Here is a 17,980-nt window from a genome sequence, read left to right on the forward strand (position 1 = left end):
AAAGAGAATGATATCCAGAGTCCCCCCATTCTACCTCCGACACACGCTGAAGTACGCATTTGGTATACAAGTCTCCGTCAACCATTCAGTCGGGTCTTACGTTTGTCAACGTGAAAAATAAAAGTTCTTGCTGAGTTGAGATACATTGACAGACTTCAAGGTCGTGAAGACCGATATGACAGGATTCTATAGTCTGGATTAATTAATTAGCTAGAAACCTTCCTAGGCGAGAGACATCGAACTCCGGGGTCATGAAAGATACGTTTGCGTGAGTAAAGTAATTGTCAGGGGATGTTTTGATTTTTAATCACCGTTTATTCAATGCTTATGAAGACCTATAAAGTTTCTATCGTACCTTTTGAACCCCTATTCCCTCCTTTGAAAGCTTTTCCACGTCAACTTCGGCTCAAGAGTTAACTGAACACACTAGACCTTTATCTTGAACTTATCGTAGCTCAATAATCATGCAGTAAATGTGCCCCAGAATTCGAATAAATACAGATAATAAGAACTTCAGGACCTTCCGCGCATTTTGGAGGAGAGGGGGTTGGGATGTTGTTTCTACGGATACTAGGCAAGACCGTATAGTGGTTTGACGTGGGTCGGCACAATCTGTCACACATCGATTTGAAGCCGACGGGTAAAAAATGAAGTGTGTTTAATGATATATACGCCATGCCCTTCTTGAATGACTCTAATTTTGATACAAATACACCACAGATATATGATAATCACATAGATAACGATCATAATCTGGAAGAGGTGTGATAAATTCTAGGAAATCTACACAGAAAGCCGATAGTGACCTCATCAGACCGTCAACATCTGCTCCACTCTCTTCCCAACCGTCGTGCTCCAGCGGTCTATATGCTTACACCACCAGTTCGAGAGGTATAGTGACACACTCAACAAAGTGATGTAGCCCACAACATAGCCGTTCTGTCGGCCAAGCCGCTCGAAGAGCCTCGGCATAATCCAGAACCCAAGACTATGCAAAACGGGTCCGTGCATTAAATAGAACGAGAAACTGATTCTTCCCAGGTACTGCGGTATCCGACTCTCTAATAAGCGGCACAGAAGAGAGCTGCGCAAGACGCAGGGGATGAGCATCATGGCGCCGATGGCCTCGTAGAATGACCAGCCCGCGATGGCTGAATAGTAGCGTGGAAGCAAGTAGGCGAGGAACGTGAAACCCGGAGTGTACTCGGCGGCGGCGTCAGGGTATGACAAGAGGTAAAGAGCCAGTACCAAAGTCGTCCATCGTGTTAGCACACCCATGCAGGTTCGTCGGTGCGGCCTGGCTCTGCTTTTTATGGAGCTATCCGTAACAGGGGGTTGGAGTGGTGTGTCGCCGGGGCTCGCCGACGAAAGCCTAACATCCATGTCCGAAAGCAGAGTACCGCCCATGAAAGTAGCGACATCCCATCGCCCGAACACCAAACTATATGCGGAGAGGAATCCTGCGAGCATTAGGCGCCATTTTGCTTTGATAGCAGCCGTGCCCAGTAAGAAAATATAGACGATCATGGACCCGCGGAATTCCATCGGAATTGTGAACGTATGGGGGTCGTAGCGCGGATGATACGGGTTGAAGGTGAAAACATTGGCCCACTCGCCGTACACACGGGTAAAGTTTGCCAGCGCATACGTCATGTTATCGTGTATGAGAGGGTGTTCTTCCCACATGCCTCCGTACTGAACCCATCTCGCGGGGATACCGCAGGTGATGTTCGTGCCGTTGACGATATCTAACGGTGCAGGGCCTTCATACGGTGAGATATAGTCGTGGTTTTCAAATCTTGTCAATCGGGTAGTGTCGTTCAAGACACGTGCATATCTCTTCTCAAAGAGATGCGCATTGTCATACACGCTTGTAGGGCCGGCTAGCTCTGATGTCGAGTTGACGCAGAGGCCTACGGTCGCATTTCCCAAAGGCAAAGGGTTCTGCCACCCCATGTAGTCGACCAGCCCCGTCACTCCGACGACGAGTTCGGTGTGGTTGTAACAACGGGCGCCAATTGTGACATTGGTCACGGTGCCGTTGATGTAGGCCGAATCCGGACCTTGGTAAATGGCCTCATTGGATTTGAAAACGCCCGCCTGGGCCAATAGAGCCACCAAGAACATGCTGATGGTGGGCGGAATAAAAAGACGAAAGGCACGCCTGAAGACAGCCGAGGCAAGACGCTGGTAGGCAGCTTCTAATCGCCTCTGGTGTATCAGTCTCAGCACATGTCGGCTGACGACATAGCCAGAAATGGCGAAGAATATAGCGACCATGGGGCGACCGCGCTGCCATAAGCAGAGAATGGGTAGCGAGGTCCATTCCCAGTACGGCTCAGGGGCCTGAGGAAGCATGGCACCGTAGCCCAACATGATGGAGGGCGTCCATGGCCACAGGAAATGGTAATTGAAAACTAGGAGGCACGCGATGCCGCGCAATCCATCGAGACTTCTGATGTTATCCCCGTTCAGCCTGCTGCGTGGGAGCGATGCATCGTGCCCTTCCTCTCGATTGCGGACATAGTCTCCGGAGAGGCGCTTCTCTGAACGCTTCTTTCCCGCCTGCGGAGAGCCGAACCATGACATGGTTGGCTCGGTGAAAAACTTTGATCTCTCTGGGCTGCGACAACCTATGTAGCACGTCTGAAGCTACTCTCCCCAGTAATAATCAAATGCGCTGGAGCGAAGGTCATGCGACAAACCAGCCAGATGAAGACGTCAAAGCCTGCGATGCCGCTGGACGTCCGAGATAGTGTACACGTAATACTGCGGTTGTTCTGCTTGATGAACGAGCGAATGGAGTTTAGTCTCGTAAATTACCGGGCCCATAAGATCAGGGGATCACAGCCACCCTGGCCCGGTTTTAAACATGATCAGTGCTGATCGGCGGGATTGGAGATGCTGATCAGCTCTCTCGCCCCGTTCCGAGCGAATTCCGCATAGGATGATGCCCACCCACCACTTGTGCAATCAAGAGGGATTCAGGCATAACAGTTGATGGGCTTTTCCAGGCACAAGTAGGCACAGACAGGCACAAACACGGCTTGCAGCAAGCCTGTGACGGCGATGATCTGATCCCTCACAGTAGAGGCCGTTTCAGCTACATTTCACTAAGGGCTCTAGACAAGGGCTTGCAGCCAATTAGAGGAGAGACCTGAATAGCTTTAGTAGATAGTTTACTGAACTGACTGTCTATTCTCTTGGCAGAATTCTTCTAGACGAACTCAAGACGACCTCTGAAGTGTGACGTAATGTGTCCACGGATAATTACCTAGCTAAACGAAGCTATTGACCGAACACAGCAAATTAACGACACTGGTGCACACTGCGCCGTATATACCGGCGTAAAAGCCTCTGAGTTCTCCTCTAAAGATGAGAATTCTTATAAAAATAAGTGCCGAGCATATCTACTATAGCGCCCTGTCACATGTGCCACTCAACAAGCTTTGCGCCATTCGATTAGGTGAGGATTTGAGAAATCAATCGATTGTACAGATTAGTAAATTTGAACAGCCGATACGAAGTGCTCTATTGGGTCGTCGTGGAAGTCTTGCCGACGCTCCTTGCTCCGACTGCCTTGTCGATATCTGTCACAGCACCATGATACAGTGAGCGCAGGCCGGTAGGTTTCCAAGATGGCATTATTGTTCTATCTTTTGGTGGTCTCGTCGCATATTGTTGCATTTCTGGTCTGTGACAACTTCTTATTCATCACGGACTGGGAATCTGACCTTAAATACTATATCTACCTAGGTGTATTGAAGTTGATACAGCATTGGACAACGCTAGTTTAAGGAATAATTTACATATGTCTCGACCCAACTCAGGCTCCACGCGACAAGAGAGGTTTCAATATATATCTGTCCACCTTAAATTGATCTATAAGGGTCTGCCCTTCATCAGAAGCAGCTGATACGTTGGCTCCGTGATCTATAAGTAGTTGCGCTAATTCCGCTGTTTCCGTAAAACCCGAATCAATACGCTGCAACATCCCACGATTCCATTCAGACAGAACTATATCTAAGGGTGTTTGCCCAAAGCTATCAGTAACTAATACACTGGCGCCTTGTTCAAGGAGCACCGTGGTCATATCAATGTCGCGTTGGAATGATGATATGTGTAATGGTGTTTGCCCGAGCTTATCAACGGCTGATATGTTAGCACCATGATCAATAAGCAGCATCGCTAATTCGGTTTCCCCTGTCCACAGGGCTATATGCAGTGGTGTTTGCCCGAAATCATCAGCGATTGATATGTCGGCACCACTTAGGAGAAGCGCCCGTGATAGCATATAATGTCCCTGCTCAACTGCGTAGTTCAGAATCGCTCTTCCATCTACACCCTTTGCATTGATATCATAATTCGGCTCCGTCGCGAGATATAACAATGAGATCTTCTCTGTCCCGTATTGGATGATATGCTGCAACAGACCTTGCTCTCCTTTGAACGGGGTGTGCCGCACACTGCACGGATATGGTTCGTCTGGCATGAAACGATATTGAGTTGCGAAGGGGGATTCTGGCAATCGATCAGCTTCGAGATCCATTAGAGTCTGGATTACTGCCTCGTTTCCTGAGGCAAATGCCGCGAGTAATGGAACTCTATACCCCTCGCTTTCAATTTCGAAACTGGACTGACGATTAGGGTGGGCGCGAATGAGGGCCGGCTTATTAGCCTTGATCAGGATATACAGAAGGCTGACTTCAGAATGATAATAAACGAGGTCGATTTCTTTACGAATTTTGACCCACTTAGAATGTGGAAATGTTGTCAGAAAGTCTCCTTGGTTTATACCGTGTTGCTGAGCTTGTTCAGCGTGATCCAGAATCCTTCGATTCGCGTATAGTAAGAACGGAAATGCGTCATAGATTGGTTGGCGAGGAGGATCTTGCATGCGCGACACTTGGTCCATGCGAATATATGTCAGGCAGCATTCTTTGAGCATATCATGGCTTCTACCAACAAAATTTGCTGCCAGTGATGGCCAGATTCTAATAAGGCCATTTTCTTTGAGCAAAAAGTCTCGAACTGATTCGTGGATGAATTGAATGGTGGGCGTAATCGAGACAGTAGGTTCGGCCAGCCCCTTTGACATACTAAGTATATATCTCTTCATAGCGTCTTCTGTAATGTTGGATGAATGACAGCGAGCCAAATTATGAGGCTCTATTCCGGAGATTACGGCAAAATACATTTCCTTTAGTTTAAGTGGCGGAGCGAATAACACCCATTGGATACATAGAAGAAGTCCATTTGAGTTGCTACCGTCACGGGTCAGAATGCCGAAGAATAAGTCTTGAAGGCCATCGGGAAATTGTTGAATCCGCTCGTGAAGAAGATGCTCATTGCCCGCATCGTGTTCCTTATTCAGAATTGATACGACAAGTACAACCCACATAAAGACACCAGCGGCTTTCGTTAGGAGATCTTGGTGGATCCTTGTTGCAAGAGATTGATTTTGAATAATTAACCTGCTAGCTACGTAGCTTGCTATATCCTTTCCATGGCCTGTTTGTGCTTCAAGAACAATTCCGAGTCCCATCTTTATAGAGATATGGGGATAATGTCTACTAGCAAAGCAGGTGCGAAAGCGGTTTTGAGTAATGCTAAGATCGCTTAAGAAAGATATCATGTCTCGAATTTGGGCCTCTCCACATTCGTCAAGCGCGTCTATGAGACAGATAAATGAGGTGCCAGAAGCCGCTTGTATGGCCTCCTCGAGGATAGTTTTGAGTGATTCAATCGTCCAACGATGCCCAATCTGAATCTTATCCAAAACGGACTGGATATCGGTGCGTGCCTCAAACAGTTGTAGCAGCAGCGATCGATACAGTCCAGCAGTACTTTTTCCCAGCTCGTTGCCTCTGGCATTGAAAAAGAATGCAAGTATGACCTCTTCGCTCGCAGACTGATTAGTTTGCCTACGAAGCTGTCCTAGTATATATTTCATCAATGTTGATTTTCCCGCACCCGGCTTTCCTCTTATCCATAAGAAGCTTTGGCCGTTGTTTGCTTGCACCCAACTGACGTATTCCGAAGTGTTCAGGAACCACGCACACGTTCGTTCATGGGCTTTCTTTATACTGCTTTCCCGAGCATCCATCTGGTCGAATCGCAGCGACTCGAGTAGGATCCGGCGATTGTTCATGAGGTTTTGTATCTTCCCGACTTCAAAATCCGCATTTGACTGTTTGCTGATGTTTATAACCAAATCTCTGCCAGCTGCGAGACTACCAGTGTTCTGTACCCCGCAGCCTTCAAAGCTATTTGATGGCTGGCCATGATGGTCGTAATCAAGTGCAATATCCGTCAAGTGACTAGTATGACCAAGTTCCGCTCTATGAAGCCTTGGTCTCTTGGCTCGCGGTTCCATGCTCTCGCGTCAATCGCATTGGATGTCTTGCTCGAATCATCGAGATTTCGGCAACGGGCCAAGCTTGCAATCGGTACCCTCTTGACAGTGAGGCGGGGAAATGATACTAATAGTTGTCCGGGATCGAAGACGGCGATGAGCAAGGGTGGTCGAGAGATCGTGAAGAACGGGTGATTGCGGGGTCGGAAGGATGTCGTGTGATTACGGCAGGATACGAAGATCTGAAGTGAGGTCTTCGGTGTCATGGAAAATTGGCTGCCAAGGCTACTTGGTTCGATCCGTGACTATGAAAATAGATCCTCCGCATTGAATTGACGCGAGAAAAGGATAAAAAAAAATGCAGGATAAAGGCAGCCTCGGATAAGCATCGTAAGAAGGCGAGAAGGAGAATGGCGCAGCATTGCGACAGTGTCGAAAGGCCTGAAAACGCCAGAGCTGATGCACAGCTGCCCAATCCCCTTCTTCTGTGGCCAAGATCTCCAGCGCAACATTGGATTTTCGGTGCCTTAGTCAATTCTACGTTCAGTTGCCGACCTACGAATTCTTGAACATTGATATTAGACTTTTAACTCCCAGGAAACAATTGGCCGCTGCACAATCGCGCGCAGACCCTGGCGCAATGCCAGACGGAAAGGAAAGGTGTCGAGTTACACTATCGTTGTTGTCCTGTACGCTGTTCAGTTAAAGATACTCGCTATACGCTCGTGCTGAGTGAAGAGCACAAAAACTCGCAGAGTGAGCTGGTAGGCGCTATATATTCGGTCGGCTTTCTCGTCATAATGCCCGTGGGTCGCATAACTTCTTGGTTTGTAAAGCAGGATGACATCGGCAACAGTTTCACAACTACACAGCGCTTGCTGATACCATTTATGACATGGTGCTGCCCAACCCACCCCCGAGATACCTACGCCCCTAGACGTTCTGGACGCAAGCCACGCTGACCGATCGCCATAGGGGGTTGGTGTAGTATGATGAATTGAAAAGCCTCCTCTTTGTCCGGCAGCGAGTTAAGCAGCGCTGTCTTGAAAGTGAAATCATATAGCATGTTCACCATACTTTATTTGACAGTCCATGTCCGGCGGCGCCCTGGATGCCTTGTTCGCTGTATAACCCCCTCATCTCAAGTGCAGAGCATACCTAAGGGCATGATAATCTAGAACAGATATAACGCTGACCCCAGTCTTAGCGGCATTGGTTCGCATGATGCAATACAGGCAATCTTTGGCCATGCTTTAGAAGACCTCTGATAATGGGAAACAGCTCCCTTACGTTGTTTCATCTGCCTTATTCTCTGAATGGAGGTACTCAAACTTTGTCTAGGCTCAATCGGCCGTGATTCAACTGGCCCTAAAGTATACGTCACACAACCCCCACCTTGATTACGAGATGAAAACGAACACCGATTCGAGAGTTTTCAGCTTGAGGGCTTTTGCTTGTGTCTAGCTAGATGCACATGAGTATAAGTCATTCCGTCTAAAGGAAAACATCAAGGGAAAGTGTGACGACAAGATGCAGTCGAAAAACGATCCCGTCATTGAGAGCACCTCGGCGGCTGTCGCAAGTGCTGATAATATGCCTGATCATGACGACGATTCCGGCGAGCGGCCGGTATCAACTCCGGGACCTACAAAGTGGAATCGCGAAAGCTACTTTGGCTCCCTCGCGTTTAATATTGCGGCATTTATCCTCCCTGCACTATACGGGACGCTTTCTAAGCTCTGGGTTGCCAACATCGACTCTTCCATGGTTGCGACGACGGACGTCTACACGTATCTGAATACTGCCGCGGAGGCCATCAACGAAGGCCTTCCTCGGGCCGCCTGGGTAATCATCGGTGACAAGGCCTCGAGAGATTTGGCTAAGAGACTACAGTTGACACATACTCTCATTCTCTTCCAAGCTGTTGCTGGTCTCATAATTAGCATCGTTTTCGTCAGCGCAGCTTCTGCTGTTGCTGATAGCTTCGTCCCGTCTGAAGTGAGGGAAGCAAGCCTCAAGTACGTCCGGATTACATCGTTTACCGTCTTCGCTGGTGCCATTGAGACGGCTGTGGCAACGGCAACCAGGGCATTGGATAAACCGGATGTACCTTTAGTCATTAACTCTGTCAAGTTTGCCGTCAATATAATCCTCGATCTCCTTATCATCTCGCGGTTTCATGTCGGATCTTTTAAGCCGACCGTCAACATGCAGGCTATTGTTCAGCTGGTGTGCAGTCTCGCTGCCGCATTTACTGGGCTGGCGTACTTTCTCTGGTTCAACACACTGCGCTTTTATCACGATCATGGCAGACATGAAAGTGACAACACTTCGGTGAATCAAGCTGCCCGCAATCTTCGACCGACCGTTGGAGCCCTTGCTGTTCTTATTCGGCCTGGGATTATCACATTTCTTGAATCCGCGGTCCGCAACGCGCTCTACCTATGGTTGGTAACGACGATCGTCGCTCTCGGCACTACGTACGCTACTGCATGGGGGGTTTTCAATACCATTCGGTGGGGTCTCGTGATGGTCCCTGTTAATGCTCTTGAAGCCACCTCGCTGCAACTTATCGGTCATCGTTGGGGCAAGTGGCGATGGGAAATGGGTGTCGAAAACTGCCGACCGAAAGCCACACGCAGGCATGTATATACCATAGTTCAACCTGCGCTAATGTCACTGGCTATTGCGCTTGTAGTTGAAATTCCTATCGCCATCTTCCTCTCCTTCTTTGGAGCTCGTCCTTTTGCCTGGTACATAAGTGGCTCTTGGGACGTCGCCGACGTCACAGCATATATGTGGCGCACAATTGATTGGTGCTACGTCTTCTACGCCATGTCGACGCAGCTAGCTACAATTCTTCTCGCGACCCGTCCGAAGTGGTACTTATACCAGAGTCTTGCGAGCAACATCTTGTACGTACTACCATGGGCTATCGTATGTCAGGTCAAGGATCTAGACGAAGCGAATGCATGGAGTTATCATGGCCTAGTCTTTGGTGGAAGTCTTGTCTTCAGCTTTGTAGATATCGTCGTTGTAGACTCTATCTGGGTATGGTCCATAGTGACAGGCAACATGAGGTTGGAGCTGTTCCGGACGCAGATGTGATTAGTACTGTGGATGAAGTTACACCCACTTGAAATCTGATCACGTGGCCTTTGTTTCGGCTTCTATTCATCATCCAAGCCCGAGGTGTCTTATTGCCACAAAGTCTGTATAAACTCCCTTTTCAACACAAGGTTGCATATCTTATAAAGTAACACAAAGTTTCATGAAATGTCTTTTGCAGGGCGTGCGCCTGTAGCTATAGACGATTCGCATGTGCAGCCGTACGTGTGTGTAACTTTGTAGAAGTAAGGGAGGAAGATGCACTCCAATCCCGCACCTATATCTACCACCTTCGTTTCACATATCTTCGACTTTGGATTTTCCTTTTGGATGTGCTTAACACAGGCTATACAACTCCCTGCTGCTACAACAATTTCCTTGTCCAACTTAATAATATCACAGCTTATACAGGGAAAGCATGATTAAACAGAGACAAAAGGCAGTTTCGTCACAGACAGCACTATTGCCGCCATGCTGTGGACCGAAACTGCCACTTTTTCAGCGAGAACAGATAAAGTAGACCTAAAGGCAGCTCTGCTTGAACTACATATTTAATACACACGCTTTGTTATTTAAGTCATCTAGCTAATCTCCGCAATCAAGCCATTTGAATTGTGAAGTGCCGTCTGTCTTCGAGCCCGGTGATGAAGCTGATGCCTCTGAAACGGCTGTGGTGGCGACCATCATGCTTCATTAATGAACATAGACTGTTAAGGAATGATTATATATAATGCCCCCAACAATAGAGAACTATACAAAGTGTAAATATTCTCTGAAAGAGCATTACCAGCGTTAGGAGGAGCCTGAGCTACCCCAGTTGGCTATATGGATCGCCGCATTAGCCAGGCGTGCTTGTACAAGGCTTACTGCTTATAATATTAGTATTACTTACAATAGCTGTTCCGTTATCAGTAATGGATGACACCACCGAAGTCGAACTAAATTCACTGGAGGTTGTCTTCGATTGTACAGAAGTAGTGATGATGGTAGCCTCGACTGATGATACCGGAGCTTCTACTAATTCCGTGCTGGTTGTCTCAGCGCCGCCCGGTTTACTACCCTCGGGCGAAGCTAGTAGACCACAACTCTCGCCGATACTCGATAACGTCTCACCATAATACTTCCAGATATTTTCATTTTCCGGCCCGGCGCACTTCAGACAGTTATTGTAGTCGTCTAAAAAGACATTGTCATGGCAGACATCCTCGCTAGTTCGGGCTTGCGTGATAGCTCCGCCTATGGAGGTACAATAGGAAGTCAACATCCAATTGCCTTGCTTGAGAGATCCTAGGTATGTAGGAATTAGATGCGCTTACCACAATCTTCGTGACAGCTATATGCGGCTGAGCCAGGGTCCTGACGGCTAACGAGGTTGACGAATAGCAGGTGATCGTAACCAATCGTTGCAATGACACTCTGGGTGGCAATAAATGCTGGAAGAATCCAGTCTTTCCTGACCATGATGATAAGACCAGGAATGGGATAGAAAGGTAGAGAGTGATGTTATGGCTAAATTTCTAGGAGAGCCCAGTGTATTATGATAAGACTTTCAGTTCCGGAAAGTCCAGCAAGCGTGTCATATTTATGTTGCCAAAAGCGCCCAAGTGGAAAAGCCAGATACGTAGCTCGTCTCATCATCACGGGACCAATAATGACTTTACATTGGAAGACTTGGAGATTCTCCGATTCTCGGACAATTACACAAGCTAGAAAATCACTAGCAATCAATAACAATCCACTTAGTCCCCATTGCGCCATCGTTTGTCAAGCCAGAAAATGGCGCTGGGCTTGCTGCAATCAATCTACAGACAAGACGGTACCTGGGTTATCTAGGCTATCACTAGCTTGCCGCCAGGCAAGAGAGTCGTGCAGTAGATGGATGCTAAGTCTCTATAATTCGCTCTGTAGCTTATGTCCCTGATAGTCAGGAGCTTGGAGCCTACTGGTCGGATAATTGGAAGATATTATCCCAGTACCTACATCTCTCCCGATGTCGCTCGGTTTGTAGAATTCTTGTCTGATCTGATTGATTAGATTGATTAGATTAGATTGATAATCGCCAACGGCCTGATCATCTAGGCTCAGAATAGTGTAGCTGGATACTATACTGGTCGCCCATGCTCAATAGTCCATCTTGGCAACGTTGAAACGTTGGCACCGTTCGGCGCCACTGCCGAACTATGTAAATCACGCCACTAGAAGGGTAACGCGGTAAAGACCCAATCCATTCGTACCTATCATCCATTCATAGTTGCATGGCATCCCACCCATGACTAAGATCCGTTGGATGTTGTACGTGGATGCATATTAAATCATGGAAGATGGTGTGTTGAGTGTGCTTAGGTCTTATTCAGGCAGAAAGACTCCGGTAATGCAAGCATAGGAATGGCCAATAGCACCAAAATCAACTATCTTGGAATTCTCCGCTAAGCAAGTCACACGCCTTTCAGGAAGCAGTGGATTGTGATACTAGCGTTAATAAGGAACACTAGTGACTATGTCCTGTGTGCAAGTCTTACCTCGGTATCGAGGTGTGCCAATTCGTTGGGACTTTAGTAGATACATGAACTGAGTAACGCGTCTCAGACACACGGCTTGGCTGAAGCGGTGACTTAAAATGAGATATATCTATAGAATGACCGGCACTCTATACATCTTTTCGGTGTCACCACTCTTGCCTCATCTTGCTTGTCTATTGATCTCTCAGCGTCCTCTCAGCTCTTCAGTAACAATGAGACTCACATATATACCCCTACTAGTAGGCATAAACAGCGTCTATGCTGTAGCCGAAGACAGTAAAGCCCATGGAGAGGGCACCGAAGGTACTGTCCAAGGCCCTGTAGCCTTCCTCTGGCCTGAAGATCGGCCTTGGAGCTCCAGCACGGACAATTCCGGGCCTTGTGGTAGTCCTAATGGCGTCATTAATCGAACTAGCTTTCCTCTCTGTGAGTATACATGCAATTACTTTTACAAGCGTCGCGTAGCTGACCTTACCCATCTTTCTAGCTCAAGGATCGATCGCTCTCACTATCGCAGATGAGGCTTGGAATGTCGCCTTTTCTGTAGCATATGATAACGGTAAGATGATAGAGGTTTAATGAGAATGGCATCATTACTCAAAAGTGCATGACAGATCCCACAGTTCAGACTCAGTTCATTCAGCAAGTAGCCAACGTTGCGGTTGTTGAGAGCGGTCATCAGTGCTACAAGATAAATGACATCCCCGACACAGTCGTGGCTGGTAGTAACGCGACCATCCAAATGAAATATTGGTCTAGCATAGACAACGAGCTTGGCGGGCGCAATCAAACGTTCTTCGCATGTGCAGACATAGTATGTAAAACGAAACGAAGCTGCCTTATTTGACTCGTCGCTAAACAGGATACTTTCTACCATAGACCTTCGTTGAGGCGGCTGACTTCTCGACCCAAGTACCTTGTTTTAATGTCACATCCTCTGACTTCAACCTACCCGAGTCTTCATCCACCGCGACAGCCGGTCAGCCCGAAAACACCGCTAACACTAGCTCGGACTCCAATTCGGGGCTTACAAAAGGTGCTATCGCAGGTGTCGCAGTTGGTGTCGTAGTGGCATCGCTCCTCATCATAGGCGTTGTAGCATTTTTCGTGCTCCGTGGGCGAAAGAGTCAAGCATTAGGTAACGAAACCCAGCAAGATGGACGAAAGGTTATGACTGAGGTTGCATCTGTAAACAGCCGTCAACATTAGCTTGTGAGCGTGAACCGCGACAGAGTGTTCATCTGAAACGAATCATATGAGTCCTACCCAACACGTAGGGTGAGGAACTGCTTGAAAGGGGGTAAAGGTTCACTATTGGCAATAGCTTTTTCAGAGGGGTAGCTAGCTGACTTAATGATTCAATGGATTCCTAGTATTAGCCTTCGCATCAATGTCCAGCGAGTGACCAAGGAACTTGTTCTCCAACGCAACAACAGTCTAGATTACCAGTCTACTGGAAACTTCCCACCTATATCAGTTTGATAGGCAGGATGCTTCCTTACTGGGTATTTCTCATCAAAGCCTGATTCTGTTAGAATAAATTCGCCCTGTCAATGATGTTTGGTTCGTAATCGAAACCCCCTTATCCAAGAACTACTCACGTACGACAGGCGCACATATTTTGAGATCATGTCACGAGCTATGGCGACTATTTGCGATGGCCCAGATGCTAGTGTGATGGACCTGACACACACGATGTCCTTCTCGAAAGTGTCTGGGGTATGGTGGAGTTCCCGCAACTAATGTGGGATGGCAATCTTGGCGATTCGGGTGACCTGATCGAAGCCACTAACGAGCGTGGAGATGCTTCTGCTGGTTTCTAGGATAGGCCAGGGATACCCGATCCCCTATCTAGTGTAGAAAAGGTGAAACGAGCAGACATTGTTGCTGGGACCAATATCGCTGGGAAGTGAATAGTAACTAACTGCAGTGTGTACATGTATGTTCTTGCGCTGTAGGGTGCAGATAGGTAGGATAGGGGCTATGACTTCTTAAGGAACTAGCTATTTGTCGCCGGGGACACTTGCTTACAGCCAATTGATGTGTCAGGAAGTGAATTAGTCAGTTGAATCGACATCCTCCTGTTTTGTTTTTTGATAATTATACACCTAGTTGTTGATATTCTTTTCAATCAGATAGCCAACCCCTTGCAGACTCATCAATAAACTCATACCTTGCTATATCCTACTCTTAGACATCAGAGTGAATAGGAGGCACACACATCCAGTGTGCAGTGTGGGATGGTCTACCTAATTAATGAATTAATCTACTCTATGCCAGCTATAGCACGTGCTGATATAGATCTGCCCACGGCTGCATGTATGGTTCCAACTAGCGTAGGACTTACAACTGGCATAGGTACTTCGACTTACCGTAGTATCAAATTCTTCTCAATTATACAGGTTGGCATGAAGGCTGTACGAAGTATACAGTAAGACTCTCGTTATGGCACAAAGTCTAAAAGGGTCAGAAATCCTAAGGCATTCAACCTTCTTCTAGCTATATACAAGGTATCTCTTGGTACTCCTTTCTCTGGACCCCTGTCTCCATCTCCATCTCCAGACCCCTTAACACAGGGTTCAAGGTATAGACTAGGTAGTACTTTAGCAGTACTATATTAATAGCGAAGCTAAACGAGCAGCCCGTCCCACACTAAATAGCCAGCTGTCTATCACCTGAGCAGACAGTTTGTATACCGTTTACCTTGAAAATTACAGCTTTTTCTAAACCCTTATAAAGCCTTCTGACACACCTAACTTCAGAACCTTCGTTGCAACTCTTTATGAAAGACCAGGTTTCTAACAGTTTACACCTTCACATGGTTACGTAGACATAGCGATTTGGCTAACTTAACACTCTTTGGACCCTCTTTCTTTTGTAAGCACCGAGGGAAAATGAGCTCAAAATGAGTTATCGCAGCTACGTAGCGTGCTATATAAATTGTGATATACAGTGTAGATAACATCGCTGCAGATAACGCACAACTAAAGACAGTTGAACAACTACGGTACCCATTTCATGCCGGACTGGCCACCCGCTTAGCTTCGCTCTAGACCAGACCCTGCGCACAACTACTCGATCTATATCAACGAATCAGAATCAGCACAACCTCGCACTGGTACAGATCTGGCTCAATATGCTTTGGGCCCTGTATCCATACAGTGTGACACCCCCAACCTCCGGTGGGCGCTTAATCATACAAGCAGCGCGGTTATGGCCAAAACGGCGGCAGCGGAGCACCACTCGTTCCGTTCGGGCCTTTCCGAGAGGCTCAAGCACCTACCGCTGAACCCCGATGTCCATAATTGGCGTCTGAGGGTGAGGCCATAGACCCTTGTTGTGGGGGAAGGTCCGTGCCCAAGCTGAACTGTTCTCTTGACGTGGCTATCTTGGCGCTCGTGCGCAATGACCCGCGTGCTGCAGACATCGGAGCATTTCATTCTGTTTAACTTAACGAATCTCGTCGTGTAACGAACAATGGCCGGCATATCGCTGTAACATAATGCACGTCGGGACCTTTCTTTGTATTACATGCCAACACAGTGTACTATTGGCCGTACGACGACGATGGTAACTTGGTGCATCTTCGAGCTGAGCAGCCAAGCTTTTATGGGGTTGAGCGTTTGAGCGTACATTCGTTTCGGAGTTTGAGCGTTGACAGTATTCTACCGGTAGCATGTTAACATGAACTCCAAAGAAGGGAACTCGACGCGCATACTCCACGGGGTCAAAGTGTCATGATGGGATACGATTTTGGCATCTGAAGACGTTGAAATGTCTATATAAGGGTTGACAATCCCCCCGAATCAGACAGCTTTTCCTATCATCACCACACTACAACACACCAACTCAACAACCTTCACTACCAACCACTTTTCCAACACCGTCTTCACGACACCAAAACCCAACAATCAAAATGTCTGCTCCGTAAGTCGCCTCCCTCCTCACCTCCACATTGTCCTCTCCTAGCTGGGCCACAGCCGAGTCTTTACTAACTCTTCTATCCAACAATAGCACCCGAACTGGTCCCCTCGCCACCTCCGGCCGTGAGGAATACGGTGCCCCCGCCCTTCCCCTACCCGGTCTTTCCGGCCAGGGCAACAACGTTGCTGGTAAGTCGGCAATCGGCAATCCTATTCCATCTTTTTCTTGCGATCGATTAGATTTGCTAGCTTCAGCCCCCCAAGCGAACAATCACCACTAACCAGCACAACAGGCAACCTTGTCAAGGGCCCCATCGATGAGAACGGAAAGCTCAAGGCTGCCGCTCTCCTCGTCGGTGTCAAGCTCGACCTCGAGGCCGAAGTCCACCTGTCTGCCCGCGTCCGCGGTGACATCGTGGTCGGCCTCTACTAAGCGCTGCTAGCTAGCCACTAGCTCCAGCTCATACAACAATCAATAAACAACGCCTTCAACACTAGATTCATCCGATCTTGTCGAGTCCGACGACGACATGTTGAGGAACGCCGTCTCCAACAGGCGACTTTGTTTCCACATTCTCTGGGCTGTAGGCGCTTACACTCCACACTTGGATTGGGGGGTTTCGGTAGGAAGGGAAACGGGAATGGAAAGGGGTTAAGGGGGCTGGATTGGTCTTGGTTTTATTTTTCAGGGGTTTTCGGATCGGAATCGGTACACACTCATCACAAAAAACAGAAGCGGGAAAAATGCAGGGTCAAGGAGAGAAAAAAGGGGGCGCTTGCTTGTGCTTTCTCGGCCGTCAGTCATAGCTCATCGCTATTCCCAGCTATCTAATTAAAATAACCTTCTTCTCAACTTTTCTGCTCCTGTCGGTTGATATATGCGTGATTGACTAACTCTTTGAGCTTCGGAGTGTGTTGACTTGACTTAGTTTTCATCATAGACTGCTGGCCTTTTCTAGTTGGTCACGTTAGGATATTGAAACTCAAAAGAGCTAATAATCCGGTATTTCCTCCTTTTGGTCTTTCATCCTTAACCATCCGCGAGCCAAATCAGCGCTGTAAACACTATACGGAAGATATCTGAAGAGCTGGTCTTAGAGACCATTAACACTTTACGCGTTTCCTCTTATGTCATCACCCATACTCTCGTTATACGTTGTCGCAATCCATTTTCTGTGTTTAGAAAGGTAGTCTTTGATACATGATTCTATTTTATTGTCCACGCTGCCATTGCTTGTTCCACCCATACGTCACTGCGGTAGCTAATCCGACAAACTACGCAGATGTTTGGAGGCCCATCAGCAGGCGACTGTTCGCAGCGGCGTTATTCCCCGAAGCTTGTAGGAAGCGACTCGTGATGCCAGGTATCCACGGAATCACATAGAGAAAGGGATACCCGTTCAATATGAGCATCCGCCGCAGCTCTCGTTCCATCTTCTGTGATCGCTGACGTATTTCATCGTTAGCAAAGGATGTATGCCCCATCCCATTGCTCCCCGACACTTTAGGCAATGTGGACGATGGTGAAGTCTCCAGTGTCGGGGCATTTGACCGGTCTAGCTGTGAGCCAAATCCTCTATCGGCCTCGCTTTCCGACTCGTCAATAAGCATTGACTTATTGTGGCGTTGAAAATACCAGTATATGTATGCATAGGAAGACAATAGCCAGCCTACAGCCGTGCGTAAGGGCGTGACGCAGATCGGTGCAATCAGCCGCGATCGAATACCAGTTATTGCCAACGGGCACCATCACTCCGAGCGCCGTGGCGACCGTGCCGGTGGTGATGGCGATTATCCAGACAGATACGCAGATATAAATGACCTGGGGCCTTGAAATCTTGGCTGGTTGCGTCTTCTACGCGACTACTAGCAGAGTCGAGATGCCGGTGGCGAGAATCGAGAAGCCAGTTGCCTCGACTCATGGGCAGCCAAGGCAAGATGAGTTGGTTTTGGGGGGGGGGGGGGGGGGGGGGGTTTTAAAAACCCAAAAAAAAGTTTTGTAAAAACAAATTGTAAGTTAAGTAGCATAACCCCGGGCCCACCGTGGTGGGTTTTTTTTTTTTAAAACCCAAACG

The 17,980-nt window shown here is 47.9% G+C and overlaps 6 protein-coding genes across 6 annotated transcripts; 3 read left to right on the forward strand and 3 right to left on the reverse strand.

Annotated features, from left to right (window-relative positions):
- Positions 1-641: 641 nt before the first annotated feature.
- F5B22DRAFT_620601 (acyltransferase 3) lies at positions 642-3,172 on the reverse strand. Its single transcript, XM_047975855.1, has one exon. The coding sequence runs from the start codon at positions 2,587-2,589 to the stop codon at positions 811-813; it is 1,779 nt and encodes a 592-aa protein (XP_047827404.1). The 5' UTR covers positions 2,590-3,172; the 3' UTR covers positions 642-810.
- Positions 3,173-7,376: 4,204 nt separating this feature from the next.
- On the forward strand, positions 7,377-9,627 carry F5B22DRAFT_397381 (uncharacterized protein). The gene has a single exon (XM_047971436.1). The coding sequence runs from the start codon at positions 7,886-7,888 to the stop codon at positions 9,461-9,463; it is 1,578 nt and encodes a 525-aa protein (XP_047827405.1). The 5' UTR covers positions 7,377-7,885; the 3' UTR covers positions 9,464-9,627.
- Positions 9,628-9,963: 336 nt separating this feature from the next.
- On the reverse strand, positions 9,964-11,014 carry F5B22DRAFT_620604 (uncharacterized protein). Its single transcript, XM_047975856.1, has 3 exons — positions 10,780-11,014; positions 10,356-10,699; positions 9,964-10,284 (listed from the first exon to the last, which is right to left on the reverse strand). Exons 1-3 carry the CDS (start codon positions 10,922-10,924, stop codon positions 10,174-10,176), a joined length of 600 nt encoding a protein of 199 aa, XP_047827406.1. The 5' UTR covers positions 10,925-11,014; the 3' UTR covers positions 9,964-10,173.
- A 1,180-nt stretch (positions 11,015-12,194) lies between these two features.
- Positions 12,195-13,191, forward strand: F5B22DRAFT_649934 (uncharacterized protein; the record flags this gene model as incomplete). Its single annotated transcript, XM_047979237.1, has 4 exons — positions 12,195-12,408; positions 12,470-12,541; positions 12,597-12,796; positions 12,862-13,191. 4 exons carry the CDS (start codon positions 12,195-12,197, stop codon positions 13,189-13,191), a joined length of 816 nt encoding a protein of 271 aa, XP_047827407.1.
- A 2,460-nt stretch (positions 13,192-15,651) lies between these two features.
- Positions 15,652-16,758, forward strand: F5B22DRAFT_397425 (uncharacterized protein). The gene is made up of 3 exons (XM_047971437.1): positions 15,652-15,909; positions 15,997-16,094; positions 16,199-16,758. The coding sequence occupies exons 1-3, from the start codon at positions 15,899-15,901 to the stop codon at positions 16,336-16,338; spliced, it is 249 nt and encodes an 82-aa protein (XP_047827408.1). The 5' UTR covers positions 15,652-15,898; the 3' UTR covers positions 16,339-16,758.
- Positions 16,759-16,766: 8 nt separating this feature from the next.
- F5B22DRAFT_620610 (uncharacterized protein) lies at positions 16,767-17,831 on the reverse strand. The gene has a single exon (XM_047975857.1). It carries the CDS (start codon positions 17,514-17,516, stop codon positions 17,181-17,183), a length of 336 nt encoding a protein of 111 aa, XP_047827409.1. The 5' UTR covers positions 17,517-17,831; the 3' UTR covers positions 16,767-17,180.
- Between the last annotated feature and the right edge of the window lie 149 nt (positions 17,832-17,980).

Source organism: Xylaria bambusicola (assembly GCF_022495145.1).
Source record: "Xylaria bambusicola strain CBS 139988 unplaced genomic scaffold F5B22scaffold_48, whole genome shotgun sequence".
NCBI classification, from domain to species: domain Eukaryota; kingdom Fungi; phylum Ascomycota; class Sordariomycetes; order Xylariales; family Xylariaceae; genus Xylaria; species Xylaria bambusicola.